Source organism: Opisthorchis viverrini, assembly GCF_000715545.1.
Source record: "Opisthorchis viverrini unplaced genomic scaffold opera_v5_206, whole genome shotgun sequence".
In the NCBI taxonomy this organism is placed as follows: Eukaryota; Metazoa; Platyhelminthes; class Trematoda; order Opisthorchiida; family Opisthorchiidae; genus Opisthorchis; species Opisthorchis viverrini.
In genome coordinates this window covers 5,333-24,669 of record NW_008751862.1, presented here as the reverse complement: position 1 = coordinate 24,669, position 19,337 = coordinate 5,333, and the positions used below count along the sequence as shown (strand labels likewise).

The following is a 19,337-nucleotide window of genomic DNA, read 5'->3' as shown; positions in this document are numbered from 1 at the left end:
GAAGAATGGATCGATTTGTTTTAAGGGGACCAAGAAATTTTTGTTCATTATTGAACGAATGCTCTTCGCATCACTGGAGTTGTCCGTTAGCCACGATTTAGCACCAACTTGTCCACAGAAGGGTCACTTATACGAAAGACATTTGTGAACTTCACTTGATGTTTTGCCTTCGGAGAGATTCAGCAATGTCTTGGTGAAAATATCAATAGCATTAAGTTCCACATAATTGAAGACAATGCAGCCAACAAAATGCCGGTGGCTGGATAATCGGTGGAAAGCTTTGGCACTTGAAGAAGATCGCGCAGTAAAATCTTTGGATTTCTCTCACCTGAAAAACAATATTCCCCATTGGTATAAAAAACTCTGAACGACCAAACGTTCTATGGCAAAAGGATGGTGGTGGATATTTTGTGGATGATTTTCGGGGGACGGGACGGACAAAATCTTCCATGAGTACAAGTTACCCATGGGGTTACCTTACTGGAAGAACTTTCGGTTGGTCCACCAATTGGCATGGCGAGGACCCGGTAGTTATTTGAGTTGTCGAGTCGCTCACAATTACCACCTGGAGATGAACCTGTATTTCTGTTCAAAAATAATAGTTTGAGCGAGTCATCCCCTCGAACATCAGGTGAGCAAATTCCGCTGTGACCGGGGCCATTCCACTGTTGGTGACCGCATTTTGAGTTCATCGTGAGCTAACCACAAAATCGCTCCTGGACATGAGGTCAGCCCAAATAAGACTGATAGGGAAAATGAAGAATGCGGTAGTCTCCCGGAACAACTCATTTGGCGCTGGAGTTCGGATAACGTGTTAAGTACCATCGAGCTTTATCCGAGTGGTTTTGAAAAATTGCTCGAAACTCTATCAAGAAATTCCGTTAGTGAGGAGCCCATTAATTTTCAAGGGAGACACAGGAAAGCAAAATATGTTTTCTCAAGGCTAGAAGATTTGATGTGCTGACATCTATTTTCAATGCATTTCCAACCAGAGCCAGTTGCTGTTACTTGGTCGCCGAAACAAACATTTTTGTTTGATTTGATGAATGTGGAAGTTTCATGAGAAACAATAAGTTCAGCTACAACTTTTACATCATAATAACAGAAGGAGCAAGGCCGGTATTCCAAAAGCGAACGTCACACTGAGAACTCGGCATATCCGAACAGTGTTAGAAATGATGTGAGGATTTTTCTATCCGAAAAATGATTGCTTGGGTTAAGGAACGATTTCTAGAGAACTTATTGATTTTGTTCAAGAAGACGAAGGGCATTCGACTGTTTCACTTCAGTTGGAAATCTTTAATTTCCAAGAAGGGTCCACCATCATTAACCAATTCCTACCAATCTAAAGCAATTAAGTGTCAGACAAGCCTCCAGTGAAGAGGACTGAATGCTTGGAAAAGTTTATCGGGGATCCCCAAACTATCGACCACACGTAGTCAGCATCAAAAACAGTTTGGAAAGTACCGGCTTCTCCGGAGGAGACAACAGACAGCAGTTTAAGGCCGTCTCTAGATGAACGAAGGTTGGAAGGTGATCTTATAAAGCCCGGACCTCAGCAATGGCCCTTACGAAAAGCTAATCCAGGCATTGAGTGGTTCATACACGAATCTGACCGTTTGAAGGAAATTCGATAGTTCACTTCACCAGTTTCCTACGAATGCCAAAGAAGTGGAGTTGACAGAAGAGACTTTGACTTGAAACTTTGTCAAATATCCTACCTTGTTAACGTGCGGAACGTTAAGTTTACCTTCTTGATCAGTTGGTCCCCATCATCTCTCGTGGGCCAGAGAGGGGTTTGTAATCGGCGATTGACGTCTGCAGGAGCCGTATTTGTCGGATGGGTTCTTTCAAATGGTACTGTTGCTTGTGTATGGCACTCGTATCGTTCGCAAAACAAAGGTGGGACTGAAAGGATGATAATTTGCAGGGGAATTTCGTTCTCCGCCCTTGTATTTCGGTTTATCTATGAAAGTATTCCGGAGGGTCCATTTAGAAGAAATGTCTGGGATGACTGACCAAAGCCAGCCTTGTATGAGAAAGTGTCGCTCTTTACGCCGTTTTTTCTGGGGACGGACAGTCGCATCATTAAGATATGATTCGTTTGGAATCCTGGGAACAGATCTCTTCGGAACCACTGGACTTGAGAGGATTTCCAGGTGCACAGAACACTGGGATATTTTCTGAATAATGACGTACTTATCAAGCCAATTTCCACATGCGATCACCTAGGATATCTTGATTGGTCAACATCGTCCCGGACCTGAATGTCGCCTCGAAACTGTTAGTCTCCTGGAGAACGAAACAGATCAAAGGAACCCTCCAGAGAGGGATGCTCAAGTAGTCACATGCAGATGGAGATCATGGTTGAGGCCCCTAACCATTTCCAGAACAAATCTGACTATACTGCTGTTGATCAAGTGCGTACACCACATCAAATCACGAGCAAGTCCAGTGTATGAGCTTCAATGGTGAAGCACTGGGTTTCTGATGACTTGTAGAATCGGTCTTGTCACAAGACGGACGCCCGAGATGTACCAGTTTACAGCCAAATCCCACAGGATCTGATAGATTCGGTCTTCTCTTCAAGTGGCCTCTCTTACTTGTTCCTGCTGGTTCACTAAAATTTCCCCGCGAATTTTGTGTGAACTACTGCGAAACCCCTCAAGACTCACCGTCGATCACTTGGGAATAATCTGGTAACTACTCATAATTTCCGTACATTGAGGTGCTTCAATGTACCTGTCACTCACACAAACGTAAAACAGGGTTCCTCAAACGGTGCTCTACGGAACAAGACGTGAATCGACAGCTCAGTGATTGGAAGGAACTGTCTAACAAACAGTTCAGAGACATAAACAACGCTCTGTCCCATCCACCCCATGTTCTGACTCTAGTGCAAAGACCAACAAGGCACGCTGAACAAACATACGACGCAACACGATCGCGCATGCTTACCATGCACCGTCTTTCGACAAGCACCCCTTGATATGCCCATTTGGTCGACCCTCAAAACCAGCTTTGTTCGCGCCAACGGACAGGAATGCAGGAAAGCAGGTTGGTGTGTTGGTGAGTCACTACAGACCGTTTATTTATCTGGTTGACCTGGACTAGACAGCGGCTTTTCGCTTCGATTGTGTCGGATCGATATACGAGTCGAGCATACTGCTGACGCATTTCCAGACAGGTTCAAACAATATGTGGTGGTCAGCGATTGACGAATCCCAAACGATAAGCTCGGGGTTATGAAATAACCGAATCTCGGGTACGGGTTAGATAGGGTGCACTGCCACTAGAGAGAGGATAGAAGGACTTTCAAAACAAACCTTTCATGGCGGAATACAGTACACATAAGGCTGCTGGAAGCACCTCTACGACCATTCGACGACTTTGATCTGATTGGAGTATTTTCCTTTAAACTTTCGGGCTACATTGAAGTCAGTCGACAAAGAAAAAGCTAGGAGCACTGTACGGCTTGTACAACTGACATCCTTGTTAGAAATCCCTGAGGAGTTGTCGTGCCAGGATACAGTCAACAAGTGAACACGTGGTGTGAATTCAGTGGTTGGATGAGTAGTGGTGTTATGCCCTGTCTGAGTGTGAGTTAACCAGACGGCTGCTAATCTGCTCGTGGTTGAATGACGTAGTCTTCAATCTCTAGCCAGGAGAATGTGAGTTCGAATCTCCCTGAAGGTCCGTGAGGTGCACACTACTGATGACTCCCAAAAAAGGTGTCCAGTTGCACAAGCTGTGAAGTGCTTACCGACATTTCAGCATAGATTGATTTCATCTACAGAACAAAACTTCAGTTGAGGATTTGTGAATCTCCTCATACTGCTAACAAGTGACAATCCAAGAATGATAACATCGCGGTTTGTGTGCAAGTTGGAACTATGAAAGGAGGTCACACGCCACCAATCCACTTGCATAAAATTCTTCGTTGACTAAGACGCTCAGGGAGAAGATTAAAAATCGGCAGTCATTTCATTTTAGCAGCTTGCATTGAGAGTAGGAATAACGACAATTGCAGATGAATTGTGTTCATGCAATGAATCTGATCGAACCATAAATTTCTGAAATGGGATTTAGCAACCAGCTTAAATTCATGCACTGAATCAGTGGGCACGAAAGCTGGCTACCACAATCAACCAGCTACCTAAAATAAAATAATGTCTCTTGGGAGGTTTTGTCAGCTTATTGGGAATCATCCTTCAGGACTGTGTGGAATCGAGAACTGGTGTGGAAGTGTTTTTCCGGTACGTTTAGACAGGGTGAATGATATTTACGGATTTGGTGGTTCTTATCTTTTCTTGGACTAGAATCATCTCGAGCACATTCTGTGGTTGAGAATGATACGAAATCAATGAGTCCTAACCCACGGGACCAGATCTGCTCAGTAGGTCGCTCCAGCCACTCTCCCGAGCACCAAGGCGAAAGGCGAAGTGAAAATATATGCCTCTGTTGATACTCATTAATTTCATCAGGCAGGGTGTACCCAGCGCTTAGTTTGAAATTGTCTGTTGACCTGTCATTGGAATTTTGAATACACCAGTGATTGCAGCTGGAACACGGATTCCCACAATTCATTCGAAAAATGCGGCACTTGTACGTCAATTCCTCGTCAACTTCCAGGTCTCAAACTGATCTGTCCTTGTACTTCAGTTCCACTTAAGGGAAAAGCTGGGCATTAGTCTCAGTGCCATTTTGTACAGTTGCTGGGACAACTAGCTAATGGATACTGAATCTAGCGAAGGTGAGAGTTGGGTGGTCAGATTAATTAACCGTTTCAGGACAATAGATGACTGAGGTCAATCTATGCGACTGCGACAATGAAACCTCTGTTGTCTTTGTTTACTGACTGAAATCTAAAAACCAGGAATTCCACAACAACCTTTAGGGTAATCTTGTGTGAACTGCCCTGTGTTTACCAGTATAGAATGACGTCTGATGCTTATTTCAAGCTTGATTTCGGTAATGAATGAATTTCAGTAACTCACTGGTGAATGTTAGACAGTTGTGCAGTGGGTCGTAAGGAGATTTTTGCTTTTTTATACCCAAAACAAACGCTGAAAAAGCAAGAGGCATCAACAACTTTTTCCTCATCTGAAACCTGATGGGGATTCGAATTAACAGCTTTCGGGATGAAGGCCGATATTTACTATTTAGTCAAGAATCATCCATCAGTGATGTGACTAACAGTTGGAAGGATGTAGTTCCAGTGTCCTCCAGCCACGCGGCTGATAGCACGTGACCTGTTATTGACTGGTTGTCTGGCTCGTGAGACCTCATGTGACCAGTCAGATATTTCCCCTTTGGAAGAGATTAAATGGATTTGACAAATACACTCATTTGCATGCCAATTTGGTTTTCACAGGTGGCTCACCTGAAACCCAGCTGAATTTGTCGTTTATGATGTTCTTAAACAACTTAATGTGCTGCACCAGGCCGCCTCATGTTTCAGTTGGTACAATATTCTAGATATCGCGCTACACTGCACTAATCATAAGGTTGCTGAAACCTCTTCGACAACTCACGACCTACTTCGCCCTTCTTGGGGCTCATCAGCTAGACACAGTCCCCGAGTTTCTGTCAATCTGGGTTCAAGTAGAACATGACGGAATCCTGGAGACCTACCTAATGAGGCCAAAGAAGGGCGTACGCAGGAAGATGTGTTTGTCTGAAGTAGTTGTCAGGGGAAGTTAGAGTAGCTCAATAAAGGAAGTAATTCTGATGTGCTTATCTGTGTGCATAGAGAACAGTCTCACAGTATGTCTTTTGTCAGTCAATCTCAAGGGTTGGATGATTTCTGTGTCCATCATTATCACCTTGGAAGAATGGCACTAAAGTAGATCCTGTATTGAGCCAGTAGTATGAATAGGCAATCAAATAGTCGAATTTTAAGAGTGTCTGTATAAGTTCTGTCTTATTATGTTCTGCTATTCGTGAAAAAATCACTTTTCACCTTGGGTGATTTTCTTAAAGGTGTCCCCGTAGGAGGTGCCCCGTCGCACAAATGTTTAATCGAACCGACCCCTTTACTCCCTTTTTGGCAGGGCTCTTTTTTGGGAATCCCCTGGGTAGGAGGCACAGAAACAACATGATCTTCGTGCATGATGTCCGTCGTGCTCTACCACCCCCGTCATTCTGATAGTCATTTGATAGTCAGCTCCCTGCTGAAATGGAGAGACTAATTTATGTCGGTCCGCTGTGGTTGTATCTCCAGTACAGTACTTCTGTATCTCTATTCATACACAAAATGATGAATAGTTTTCAGAGATTGTGCACTCGAAAACAGCTGTGAATTCTACTGATCTAATACTTGGTGGCATGACATTATCCTCGGAAGTTCTGCTTTTTGTTCGAAGAACTGATGAGATGTTCGCCAACAGTGGCAGTTGGCCTTTCAACATTTTGATACCAATCGAAGAGGCCTCACCAGTGCAAAATGCTGATGTCCCTTCTGCAGACGAATGGTTTACACACCCAGCGGACAGACAGACACTCACTTGAACAACAACCTTGTGAGTAGTTTCCTTTGTGAAAATATACTGTGATACCTCGAATATCGTGCCAACTGAATCATGAGGCGGCCTGTGTGCAGCACACTCAGTTGTAGAATATCATAAACGAGAGATTCAGTCGAGTCTGTAATGTGTTCTGTAATGTGGAATATTGGTAGCTCGGGTGTATCAGTCGAGTCTCTCGTGAAAACCAAACTGATTTGCAAATGAGTGTATTTCTCGAAAACAACCCGTTAACTTCACCGAACCTTTGCTAGCTTGATACATTCCCTCCGTAATTTTATCGACTATCAGACAAAACTCCTCCACAGAGATAAGATTTTCTGGATGCCACAAATTTAGTCATTAGAACAGTGACCTCAATAACTCGTCATCTAGCGTGGGGAAGTAAAATTTAGTGTCTCCGGTACAACTATTCACGATCACTTTTTTCATTCGAAATTGGGACCTCACTTTGGCAAGAACAAGCCCGAAAAGAAAACACTCATTTACGGATTAGGATAGTGGCCACAAGAAACTCAGCACAGTCTCAAGTGGCCCTACACTTTATACTATTCTTCAGTTAAACGTACTGGATGAAAGCTTGAGAGCGATTATGAACCTCGCAATCTTTCACATCCTCACCATGTTGAACGTCTGTGGCCTGATTATCGAAGGTTTAGCACGGACACAAACCCAACAAAAGTACGTCACATCTCATTTTTAAATACGCGCGTTTTCGGTTCGTATTCTACAAACATCCTTGGCAAGGCGTTGACGTAGACGGGAATATTCCCACACTGCAGAGGCAGCGCGTAGGCTCGAAAGAAACCTCGTAAAAACCAACGGGATTGAGGTAGCATTGCTCTCGGTTAGCTTTGGATGGAGGAGAGGTCAAGCAAACGGCATACAAGATACAATAATAATGATAAAAATAATGATAGTAACGTATAACATTGTGTGTATTCTAGCACCCAGGACCACTCATTCTAAGGGCTGGCACGTATTCCTTTCTTCTGTCAGCGTAAACATGTACTCACTATCCCCAAATCCACCCGCAGGATGATAAGATTGACGCTTCAGGTTTGCCAAACCTGGCCAGAGATGGACTAACTGGGGGCGGAGAAAAGCTGCTTTGTTGTCTTAGTGTCGTATCTAGGGTAATGATATAATATGTGTACTCTCGAGATAATAATGGTGTCCCTACGGCAACTCAGTTTTTGCTACACTAACCCTCATTTAGTCCAACTACCACATGACCACCTCACAGTTCCACAGGAGGTTGGACTTCATGGTAAGTAGATCTACTCAGTGTCTGTGGGCTTCGTGATTGCTCTGTGGTAATACAACTATTCTAAATAGTTCACCTCCCTACCCCTTTTTTTTAAATCTGACCCAGGAAGCGACAATGTGTGCACCATAGACGTAGTCTCCGCTTTATAGGCATGAAAGCACAGAAAATCCAAAATGTTAGTCTTTATGCTCAACTAAGTAAAGTTTTGCATCTAAGGTAGAAGTGCAATCTATCCAACTATGCCTATGAACCCGCAAATGGGCAGTTCACGCAATAATCAGGTCTGATGAATATCCGCTTTGCTTGGTCATGGAATTCAGTTACCAACCCCCATTAACTCTAGAAGTTTTCTCGATTGAAATATTGGCATACTTGTCTGAAAAACCAAACAGCTACTGACCTCTTGGCTCACTAACAAAAGGGTTTCAGCTTTTGTCAGTGGTCATTACTAGACATAAAGAGACCAACAGAAACTTTTCAGACAAAGAAAATATACCATTTTTACCAATAAAGTAACCAGTCAAGTGAATGGCAGCTTGTCAAATCCGTTTTTTTTTTGCTGGGGAGCGAAAGGAGTTTCTCGATTGAAATATTGGCATACTTGTCTGAAAAACCAAACAGCTACTGACCTCTTGGCTCACTAACAAAAGGGTTTCAGCTTTTGTCAGTGGTCATTACTAGACATAAAGAGACCAACAGAAACTTTTCAGACAAAGAAAATATACCATTTTTACCAATAAAGTAACCAGTCAAGTGAATGGCAGCTTGTCAAATCCGTTTTTTTTTTGCTGGGGAGTCAGCGAAAGGAGTCTACTGTTTATCTGGGGTCATAGCAACCATTTCCCATTGATGCACGTGTCCAGACCGGTACTGGTTAACTAACCGACAGACACGTTTTCGCCGCCAAAATTTGTTTTTCTCACAGAACGTTTTGATTTCGAAATAGAAATTAGTGACTTCTGCGTTTTTCTGTATTTGTTGCTGAGATGGTCGTTGGAGAGAGAAGGTTGCAGTGTAATTCAATAGCGCCATTGTGTTGGTAGTGTAGGCAAGTTTGGGGATAGTCTAATCATGATTTGCTCCTGAAAGTGATGTCAGGCTGTGATAAAAAAATGAGACGAACTGTACAGCCGTTTCGTCCCTATTGAGATTCATCAGCAGGGTGTACCTTATGTATCTCTAGGGTGATTTGAATCCGCAATCTCCCGGTGGGTACTTGAAGGTCAAACTTTTCGGACAGAAGCGGTTGGTCGGCAGTGTGAGCCAGCCAACCCGTGGTCACGTGATGTGGATTCAGTGATTGAAGGATGACTGGCGTTACGCCCCGGTGTGAGTGCGAGTCAGTTACACGACTCGTAGTGTGTAGCTCGGGTGAGTTTAGATGTTGTTAATCGGGTGGCTGTTGATCTGTTCGCCGAGCTTGGCACTTACGCACCCAACTGCGTACTGCTGATGTCTCCTCGTATGGTGACGAAACGTTTGCAAGCCAATTGCCAAGCTCGGAGAAGAGTTCAATAGCCACCTGATCAACAACCAATAGTCATACTGCTGCTCAGCCGCTCGTGGCCGAAGGACTGAGTCTTCAACTCAGCCATTAGGTTGCCGTATCGCATTGTCCGACAGATTCGTGAGATACACGCTGTTGATGCTTCTCAACAAGGCTGGGACAGCTGTACGGCGCTTCTCGACAGATTGACGTCATTTACAGGGCGGTTACTCATTTTTATCGACAAGTTTATGTCTGAAATGCTTTTCCTCGCTAGTTTCCATGTCAGAAACAGATACTGCGTTATGTTCTCCTTCCTTGATCGACGTCCAACTGTAATGTTTTTGTTTGAGTTCAACCAATCCTTGACGTTAATTGCAAAAGACAACTGAGTGCTAACTTGAACATACTTGATTGACTGTCATGTTGATCATTATTGTGAAGTAGAATGAGACTGGCCCTGGAAAGCCTGACAGGACAAACCATATTCTGCTTCGTACTCATCAACTTCGAATCCAAGTTTCTTCCACGAGATTAGGGAAGAAGTTAGAAATAACACTTGACTGTGGTTAAATTTCAGGAAAAATTTGAAGCCATATGCTAAATCCAGAAATCACTCTGAGATTATTTGTCGCCAATGCGTGTTACTTCCGGTCAAGTCTTTCTCTTTCCTGATTCCTTTCGGCAGTGTACTTCATTTTTCTTGGATCTTTCGAACTTTGGAACGATGCCAGCTTCCTACTTGCTTGTAAGCTATTCGCTGCTTGCATGCTGTCACGGCTCAGCCAGGCAACAACACTTCCAATCTACTGGCAACTGTGCAGGGTTCCCGTTGTTTTTGAACTCGTCTGATTGGGCCCTGTGTTCTCCTCTCAGCAAACATTTGAATCTCTGAGTATTTCCCCATGACACTGATTCTAGTTTGAACCTTTCTTTCATTGTTATTCCAGTGCAAATTATTCCTGAGGCTGCTGAGAGTAAGCATCCTACAAGCGTACTAGGTAGCCCGAACGGAGTGCAAGTGACTATTTCTTTTCCAAGTTAGTTGTGGTCTCGCTCTTATGCACTGTAAATACGATTTGGTTATAGGTAAAGGAAAGCGCTCTGAAAAAGCTGCCACCTATTTTGTTTTGCCTTGTCCACTGTCCTTTCACGAGCATGTGACCTGTGTTATTTGGCCATATACGATTGAAGGAAACTTGAATGTTCATACCTATTCGAATTCGGCGATGACTACGCTATCGCTTTCTAGTGAGACCACCCAACTAAAGTTTGTTCGTTGTTGTGTTCTTGCGTGTGTTGCGTGAGGTTTGTTAAGGATGCTGTGTGGATTCTGTCATGATCTCCGGATTTGTTACTTTATTTGCTGATTGTTCTTGATACTTTTTCCTCAACCCGTAGGGCTTTTTTCCACCAATTCTCCACGCTTTCTTTATCTTCCTACTCGTTACCAGGGAATTGTTTCTTGATAATCGCGTGACATTTAATCAAGAATCAGTGCTGGTGATGATGACGGTGATGAGGAATTCATTTGCAGTGGCCTATGTGACCTTCCCTATGGAGAAGGTCAGTTGAAACCGTGTAACTTAAGAGGTCAAAATGCCAGTTGACAAACTGTACCATCGTTCAAAAACTAGTCCATGCAAAAACTCTTCATATGTCTTTTCCTCAAGGTATACGCACAAGCCCTGAACCGCCCATGCGAAGCTAGCCGTTGTCGACTACTCGTAAGACTAATAGCACTGCCTCAGTACCGGTGACGGTTGGCCACCGAACTCTAAGAAACCTAAATGAGCTCTCTTGTCTAAAGGTTAGTGACTACGGCCTACACAGTTAAGAGGAGACAGTTTCGAAACAGCAAATTCAAAGTTCATCCTCAACACTTGAACAGCCAGTTCACCTAGCTCCGGGCAGTACCTCTCCATGATGAAAACTTTAAGTGGTATCCGCCACTTGAATCAACAAAGCAAGCTTTCTGCAATAGAGGCCGAATTTTGAAGTCAGCTTGCAACACCTCTGCACTAGTAAGATACAAACTGGACGGTGTATACATTTCCCCAGTCTCTTTCAATAAATCAGTATGATCACAGAGCGGCCGTAGATAGGCCAACAACTACAATGAACTAAGATTCACTTCAAGCTGCCTGAAAATGTTTAGAACTGTTATTCGGATGATATGAGGAAAAGGGTTTGAGAAGCGTTTGGCAACAGTGACGATAGATAGTGGCGTTGTTCAAGACAAAAGACAGACATTGGCAGTGCTCCAACCGCAAATTCCTTGTCGCGCATGAAATCCACATGTTCAATGTATCCAGGTGAATGGTGCAAGGAACACCGTAAGGTCACGAGTCCTTTGCGTGTTATGAATTCCATCAACGCGCAAAGTGCTGTCTGTGTTCGACCGAATGTTCAAGAGTGCGAGGGTAGTGCACTGAACAGGACGATCTCGTGCGTAAAGCGAACGTGGAAGGAACGTGACTAGCGCATGCTGCTATGCGATATGATTAGGTTGATGGGTAGGTGCCTAATGTTCCAGTGCACCAACTAATGGTCATCAAGCAACATATTCATTCATATTTAACAGCCGGCGTTAGTTGCAAAATTTGGACATGTCCTTGTTTCTCTTCGAATATATGAACTGGGGACAATTTCATGTTTCGTATAATCGACGAGCAACTGGGTATCCAGTGATGTAGAGCAGGACATTTTTCAGGTGCATAATTTTGTTGGAAGGACCGATATCGGGCAAGTAATCTGGTTGCGAAACGTTGGTGTTGATGTAAGAGCACGAAAAATTCGAGAATGACTAGCACCACGTCCAGCGATGAGTATTCGAATCGGATGCCTCATTCAGCTACTGATACGTCGTAGGTAGTTTATAACTAATCATTTTGACGCTGTCTTCAGTGGTATTTCCCGAAACTTGCTTCAAGACGCGTAGAATTCTTGTCTCGGGGGCACCAAGCCTTTAGGAAAACGACGCTTGAACTACTTGATTCTGGGACTGTCTCAAGGCTCTTTATTCATTAACGACAGTGTTTCTCTCAAGCATTTCCATTACGGCGGGCTCAAAAGGAGGTGTAGCTGGGCAACCAGCGTACGCACTTTCAGTGTCTGCCAAATTCTCCCTAGGAGGATTTAAATACACACGTGCGATGCTAGTTTTTAGGTCAGACTCCAGAATATAACCGCAGGCAATATCTGTGAACAGGCAGCGTCATGACATTGGTAGCTACGCGTAATTAATCAGGAGCTTAATTGAAGTCCTTTTTTATTAGGAAAAACAAATGAATTTGATTGGGGCGAACCGAATATCAGAAAAAAAGAAACGGTTTCGGTAGCAGTATTGTATTACGGACCAAGATATTGTATTTTCTCACTCTGAAAGAATTAGCTGGGTGGATCTTCTTCTGTCAGTGACATAGCATTTTTCATTTTAACGAATTATCTTTCAAATTCTTTTAATGCCAGCGAAATTTTCAGATTGTTTTGGCCAATTTTGACGGATGTTCAGAGGGCAATGCTTTACCAAAGAGGCTTGTCAAAGGCGAATTCTTCTATCTTTTATAGGTGTGCAAAAACCCTTTGGTACAACTAGAAGCAAACTCTGCACGTTTTAATGGCATCACATGGTTCAGCTGCAGTTTACGAATTGATATTGTTTTTCACGACCTTAGTCGGTAAACACCTGGACTAAGTGCAGAACGTGCAATGTGACCCAGTCAGTGAGCTCTAGATGTACTTGGTAGTATTTTGGTGCTTGAAGTAGCGGTTGCGAAGCGTGTTTTTCTTTCAGTAGACCGCAGCAATACAGGTCTAAAGGCTGGCATTTTCCCCACCCTAGTAAGGTGGGAGTACTGACTACGTTATTCTCATTGTTTTTATAAATAGTTGACCGCAAACTTGAATAAGAATTTTCAAGTTTATGGGTGACGCACATGCTTTGGACATAGTTACACGGAAAAGGACGCACTCTAAGCGGCACCAACAGATGTGGAGAACAACAAATAGGGCACAGAAGTGAACAGCAACCTGGCTAAAGATGTTCCAGTATTGATTTTCCAACCTGTACTTCTTCATGTTCATTACTGAGCAGCTTGAAGCTATAATTTTGTCTGTCATTTGCGAAGTGGCGCTGAGAATACTGTTCTTCTTTCAGATGCAGAAAAATGAGTGGACACACAGGAGACCATCACGAATAAAAATGCAATCCTAAAAAAATTGTTCCAAGTACATTTGCAAACGGATGCAACACGATAATTCGTATGTGTGTTATGGATCCTGTCTAAGCACGTTAGGGGGCACATATTTGCGCAAGAAAATCCAACGGGCTTTTGTTAGTAAATTCCATTAAATAGTATGTGGCAGTTGTTTTGTTACTCTAACCTCTGAGTGCTGGTGACGCAGTGCACATATATGGCCCAGTCGTGCAGTCAGTGGCGCTCGTGCATAGGAGCTATCGCCTTCAATGCGTAGCTACCCAATTTTCGAACAAATGGAACGTGCTTTCGCCTCCAAGGTATGGTTGTATGTTCCACTTTCCCGTTTTCCGGTGATGAAAACTGTAGCAGATGGAACCAATGTGCGTATGGCACACGGTTTATAGCTGATAAATTGATTGATTGGCAGTCTAAAAATTAGACCGCTGTAAAATAGAGAACGACGGCAGTTGGCGAGCGTTGGAATCCGGCTAGTTTGTTTTTAAAATACCCAAACGCCCACACAGTATTTTAACACAGAGCACACTCCCTACCTGGAGTTTCTGCGCTCATGACACACACGCCTTAGATCCTCAGGTAATTGTTGGACGCCCAGTAACCCCAACGTTTGTCGTGACTACTGGCTTGGAAACAAATGGAAAAATGGAGGCTGCAACTGTTACTTGTGACCATTCTTGTGTCATTCGTGATTTTACAGGTTATTTCCCTTTTAGCACCCACAAAAGGGTGTCCTGCACATTTTATCCTCCGTTTTGACTTGTCTAGGCCAAAACACTAAATGTATGAGAAAGTTTGCCTAAACATTGAAGCTGCGCGTTTAAATTGATTAATGAGGAATTATTCACGAACACACCAGCACTTCTTTGTTTATCTTGAGGTTAACCAAAAGATGTCGGTACATGGCTACCGGATGGTTTAGAGGCGATAAGGCTGGAAGTAACGCTACAAAAGTAGTATGAAAACAGTGTTTTAGCGGAGCTACCAAAATGTCGCTGGATGTAACAATCACTCAGCTGGAGTACCCTTTCGGGGCCTAACTGCCTTGCCACCTGAAGGAAGCGCGAGGGCTAGGCTACTTCCAGACTGCCCAAGCCTAGACAGAGAAATTCGAGAGGTAGAGGTCGGGTTCGAACCACGGACGTTCTGGTCAGTAAATTCGCACTCTAAGCACTACATCATCTCTCCCCTAACCACTGGACCATCATAGTACGACAGGCATTATTAAATATAGCGTTGCGTCTTACTGTAAACTGTATGACTGTGTTGTGATTTACGTTTTAAATGCGAGAACTGCTGAAATGTTATAGTAAAGTGCTTGTCACGTCTGAGTAGTAAGTAGCTCGTTGTTTGTAATGAAATGTAGTGATGGTTTTGTGACCCGTCTTAGAGTTTACTCTTCCGCCTCCATTTTAAATATTTTTGATCATCTGTGTACCGGGAAGCCAGAAACTTCGATGTTGTTGACTTACCAGACTCTTTTCACCGATGCCGGACTCACCAGCATCAGAAACTAGTAACCCAACAAATGAAGCAACCTCGTGTTGAAAAATTTGCTGAAACTTTGTCATTCAGCTTATGTTGAAAAGCTGTTGAACCCATCTTTGTTTGATGCCTGTGTCAACGAGAGACTTAACTCAAACTCTCGTCTACGACTTCTTTTTTGACTAAGTGTGCTGAACTCAACCTTCCGCATGTTTCGCTTGGTACGGTATTCGAAATATCGCCGTGCGGCATTTTGGTACAGCACACTTATCAAAAGGTTACTGAAAAAAAACTTTAACAACTCAGTACAACTTTCGCCATTCTGGGGTACATCAGGTGGGCGAATTCCAAAAACTGTCATCAATCTTAAGTTCCAGATGAGCACACATTTGCACGCAGCTGGTGTAGTACACTCATTTGCAAGTTACATCAGCCTTGAAGAGAGGCCTAATCCAATATCTCGCGTATATTTCGTGTTCAAGTAGGATACAAGTTTGATGAAACCACGTCGACTACGCCTGTAACGGTGATACTACTGATGGGGGAGGCATGCGAGTAGTGAACTTGCTTTGCGTCTCTTGAAAAGGGAGACCTCTCGCCGAACTAGTGGAGTCACTTTGTAGCATTTGCTTTGATTTGAGCAACACTCAATGAATATCCAGGAAAGTTCAGGAAGACGCGTTCAAGAGATGATGGATGTTCAGTTTTTGTAAATAAGATGCATATGAGAGTTTCCTTTCCTGTCCAATAGTCTGTAACTGGTCAATTGGCATTTTCTAATAAATAACCCCGCAGCGAAGGCCTTCTTCCTTTCACGCCTACTTAATCAGCCTCAGAACGAGCACAACTGGCACTGAGATACTTCAGCAACCTTATAAGTAGCGTGTTGTGTGAACAAAAAACGTTATTTCTTTCTTCCAATCTCGCACGAGAGAACGAGCATGCGTTCAATAGTCGGCAATGTGGAAACCACCAAAAAGGCACATATATGTAGTTCTGTACATTAGTTTGAGCAGAACTCAAATAATGACAACAGTATGTGTTTACAGGAAAAGAAGAGACTTGTTGATGGGGTCGTAAATCCATTCTTACGCAAGTTAACTATCCATACCTTACCAATCTGCTTCTCATGCACCATAGCGGGTCCTGGCGTCACGATTAATCGTGCATCGCAAGCACATGGGACTGGTTAGTGGGAACAGTTTTAGTGGCAAATGTGCATGGTCGACGTATTCGGAAAGCCCCATTGGGTGACGAAGTCTTAAAATTCACCAATAAAATGTGGTACAACATAGACAAAAATACTTATATGAAAGAGATACAAACCCTAATTCCAAAAGAGATTTTCGTCAAATTTTCACACAGATTGGCGCAAGAAGCTGAAGAACGCTATTATGAAGACGGTACACCCGGAGAAGATGGCAAATTGATGTGATTTAGCCACACACATGTACACAATACATGGTGATGTAGGTAGTCAGGAAGCGAGCGTAAAATGTTCTTAAAAATTGTTTAATAGGTCAAGGCTCAAAAGTTCGTGAGACTACCGGTTGATATGGAATCTGTGAGGTAGACGCGAAGAACAGTGGGTTCAGGCATTACAAGTAAAATAGGGACAATTCGGGGTTTGTGAGTAACAACGTGAAGATTGTTCAACGTCAGTATCGTTTGACTTTTATTCGTTAGAATACGGAGGACGCACGACATGGCAGCTACGTAAGAGAATAAAGGAACACAACCGATTGTAGCTGAAAAGCGAGTTTGGGCAATAAGGGTATTCGCGAAGCGGTTGCTCACTTGGTTGGTACTGGTCATTTCAAGTCATTCTCACACTTAGTTTCGGATACTGTGCAAAGTGCCGGTCTACTGGAATCGTTCGATGCCAGTGTCTGATCACAGTTAATACAATTACCGTTAGTCTACGTTAACCGATTCAATGCATTCGGAAGGCGATTGTGCGCACATTAAGTCCCCCCATAGTCTGCTAAAGTGAGCGCTGGCTGCTCAAGCCGAGTCAACCATGACTTAAACGGCCGACACATTTCCACTCATAGACCCCGCATGCTTCACTTACCTGTATGTAACGTTCGCTTCCAACTTCATAAATCCACGATCCGTGTTGGACGGAAGAGGAGATCTCGAATTCGTTGAGGTTTGTCAGCTAGAGTCCCGTTTTTTTATCATTCGTTTGATGTTTACCAACGATTTGCCTGGCGTTGCGAGAGTTTGGGTACGGTAGAAGACATATTTAACAGCTATAAAATAATTGGAATTGCCGGTAAAACAGTGGTAACTGTCGGCGTCATTGGGAGTCTACTCCGGAAAACGAGAATCGTAAACAACAAGCAATGGGTCTATTTTAACTTAAGTCGCCTTTAAGAAACCCTAGTCCATTCATACTTTCCCACTGACGTTAAGGTGATGCTTTTGACAAGTTCATCGCAGTAGTTTTTTATCCCACGTATTCCACAATTTATCGGGGTTCGAATCTTTCACAAATCTTCCAGCTAGATGAGTGGTTCATTGGCCTTAATCGCCTATGATGACGGTTTACAGGCAGTCACCAATGAAACAATCTACTGGTTATTGTCTGATACAATTAACCACTGCATACATATTACTACTTGGTGTCAACCAGCCAGCACTGATGGCTGCAGTATGTCCGCGCCTGACAACATTTGTTTTTGAGGAAGTATTTTGTTGCGTGTTTCACAGGGAAACTACGGCTTTGACGTTTGTTCCGGTGAGCAACAGGCACAGATTGCAACACTACCAGCAAAGCCTGAAAATAAAAACCATTTTCGTCATTTTTGTTCTTTTGGGCGTATCGCTTGAAAAGCACCTAGTTTACGGGTGCCGAAAAAATTGGTAAATGGTGGTTACATCTAATAGCGGTGTCTTGTCCACATTAACTGCAGCACAATGTTTAAAACCAAGCGTTTCAGGCATTCCACGGTCTTAAGGCGGAGACAGGGACCAACATGTCCGTTGGATGAGTGATTCATTTGGACACACACTTTGCGGTCGAACGGTCAGCACTCAAGGTTGTTTTGGCCAGCAGTAAACAGTACTTTGCCGCTAAGCAAAAATTCCACAAACCACGCGAATTTGCTGGCTCTCACAAAGGAGATACTCACGTTTGGCCAAGTACAAGTCTCCATTTGTAGAAGCGTTCATCTATTTATGTGAATTAGGTAACCAGGTAGTCACATCTGCATTCTAAACAAACATTATCCAGTTTAGAATTTGCGTTATATAGACACACTGAAGAAGGTGACGAGGTTCCACTTGTTTATTCAGGCCTCCAACCAAACAACTTACGGCCATTTGATATTTCTTCAACTGATTGCTGACGTAGTGATAGCGCATCAGTTTGTAAGTGTGCAAACTTTTGGAACCATTTAGTCTGGTGTAGCGTACACCTGTTTTTGCATTATTATTTTGAACTTTGGCCGTGACGAAAGCTAGATTTTTGTGGCGCGCTACCTGCCTTAGGTTTGTTCTACGCTGCGTGCATCCCGTTCTCCACGGCCATCAGCCAAGTACATATTTGTATCACAGTCGAGCTCCGCGTTCTTCCGAAAAGCCGAAAAGGCGGCATCGGAAGACTCGAACTGTTTGACTGTTGAACTGAGCGATTAATAGTGTGCCATACTTAGTGGGCGAAAACCGTGTAACCGTTAGTGCCATGCATAGCACTTAACCGGTCTCTAAATCCAGTCCTAAACTTTCAACAAGGATCGTGGTATTTCATCTCTAGATCGAACAGTGTACTTTGTTGCTTTTGTTGGTTAGTACGTCCAAGGCTCTGTACTAAATAGTTTCCTAAACCACTGTCATCCTTTGAAGTAACTTTCCTGACGAATGACATTCATCACAGACGCGAAGATTACAAATGTTCAGGTCACAGATTGGATGGAATGTAAGAACTGGCCCTTGGCAGAACTCCGGGTGATTGAAACTGGTATGCCATATGGCGTTTCCAGCAATCAATTGAGTCACGAACAAAACCCAAGAAGTCAACTCGTTCCAATGGATGTTTATCGACAAATGCGGTACTGTGAATATAATGGTGAAATAATAAAAATGCACATACCTCAAATCGTGGGACTGCGTTGAATTTTATACACCGGTTTAGGGACCGCTGATTCCGAAAGGGATCCAGAAGTTCATACCGACACAAGGCAGCGTGGTGACAATATAGCAAAACCCACGTTGTAGCGTGGGATGTCAGGAAGTCAGCGGTATTCGACGTTCGAGAGGACAGCACACGTCAGTTCTGAAATGTGCAGATATACGGACTGGTATTAATGAATCCACACAGTATGCACAGCACACATGCACACAGGTTGGGT

The 19,337-nt window shown here is 43.4% G+C and overlaps 2 protein-coding genes across 2 annotated transcripts in view; one reads left to right on the top strand and one right to left on the bottom strand.

Moving 5' to 3' along the window:
- The window catches only part of T265_08187 (hypothetical protein), a gene marked incomplete at both ends in the record, with an annotated part of 37,067 nt that extends 18,443 nt beyond the window's left edge, over positions 1–18,624 (top strand). The window contains 3 exons of the mRNA XM_009173916.1: positions 7,084–7,205; positions 10,735–10,846; positions 18,478–18,624. Of these exons, the coding sequence (XP_009172180.1) occupies positions 7,084–7,205; positions 10,735–10,846; positions 18,478–18,624 (381 nt within the window). The remainder of the gene's footprint in view (positions 1–7,083; positions 7,206–10,734; positions 10,847–18,477) is intronic.
- A 264-nt stretch (positions 18,625–18,888) lies between these two features.
- The window catches only part of T265_14497 (hypothetical protein), a gene marked incomplete at both ends in the record, with an annotated part of 5,194 nt that continues 4,745 nt past the window's right edge, over positions 18,889–19,337 (bottom strand). The window contains one exon of the mRNA XM_009173930.1: positions 18,889–19,040. Within this exon, the coding sequence (XP_009172194.1) occupies positions 18,889–19,040 (152 nt within the window). The remainder of the gene's footprint in view (positions 19,041–19,337) is intronic.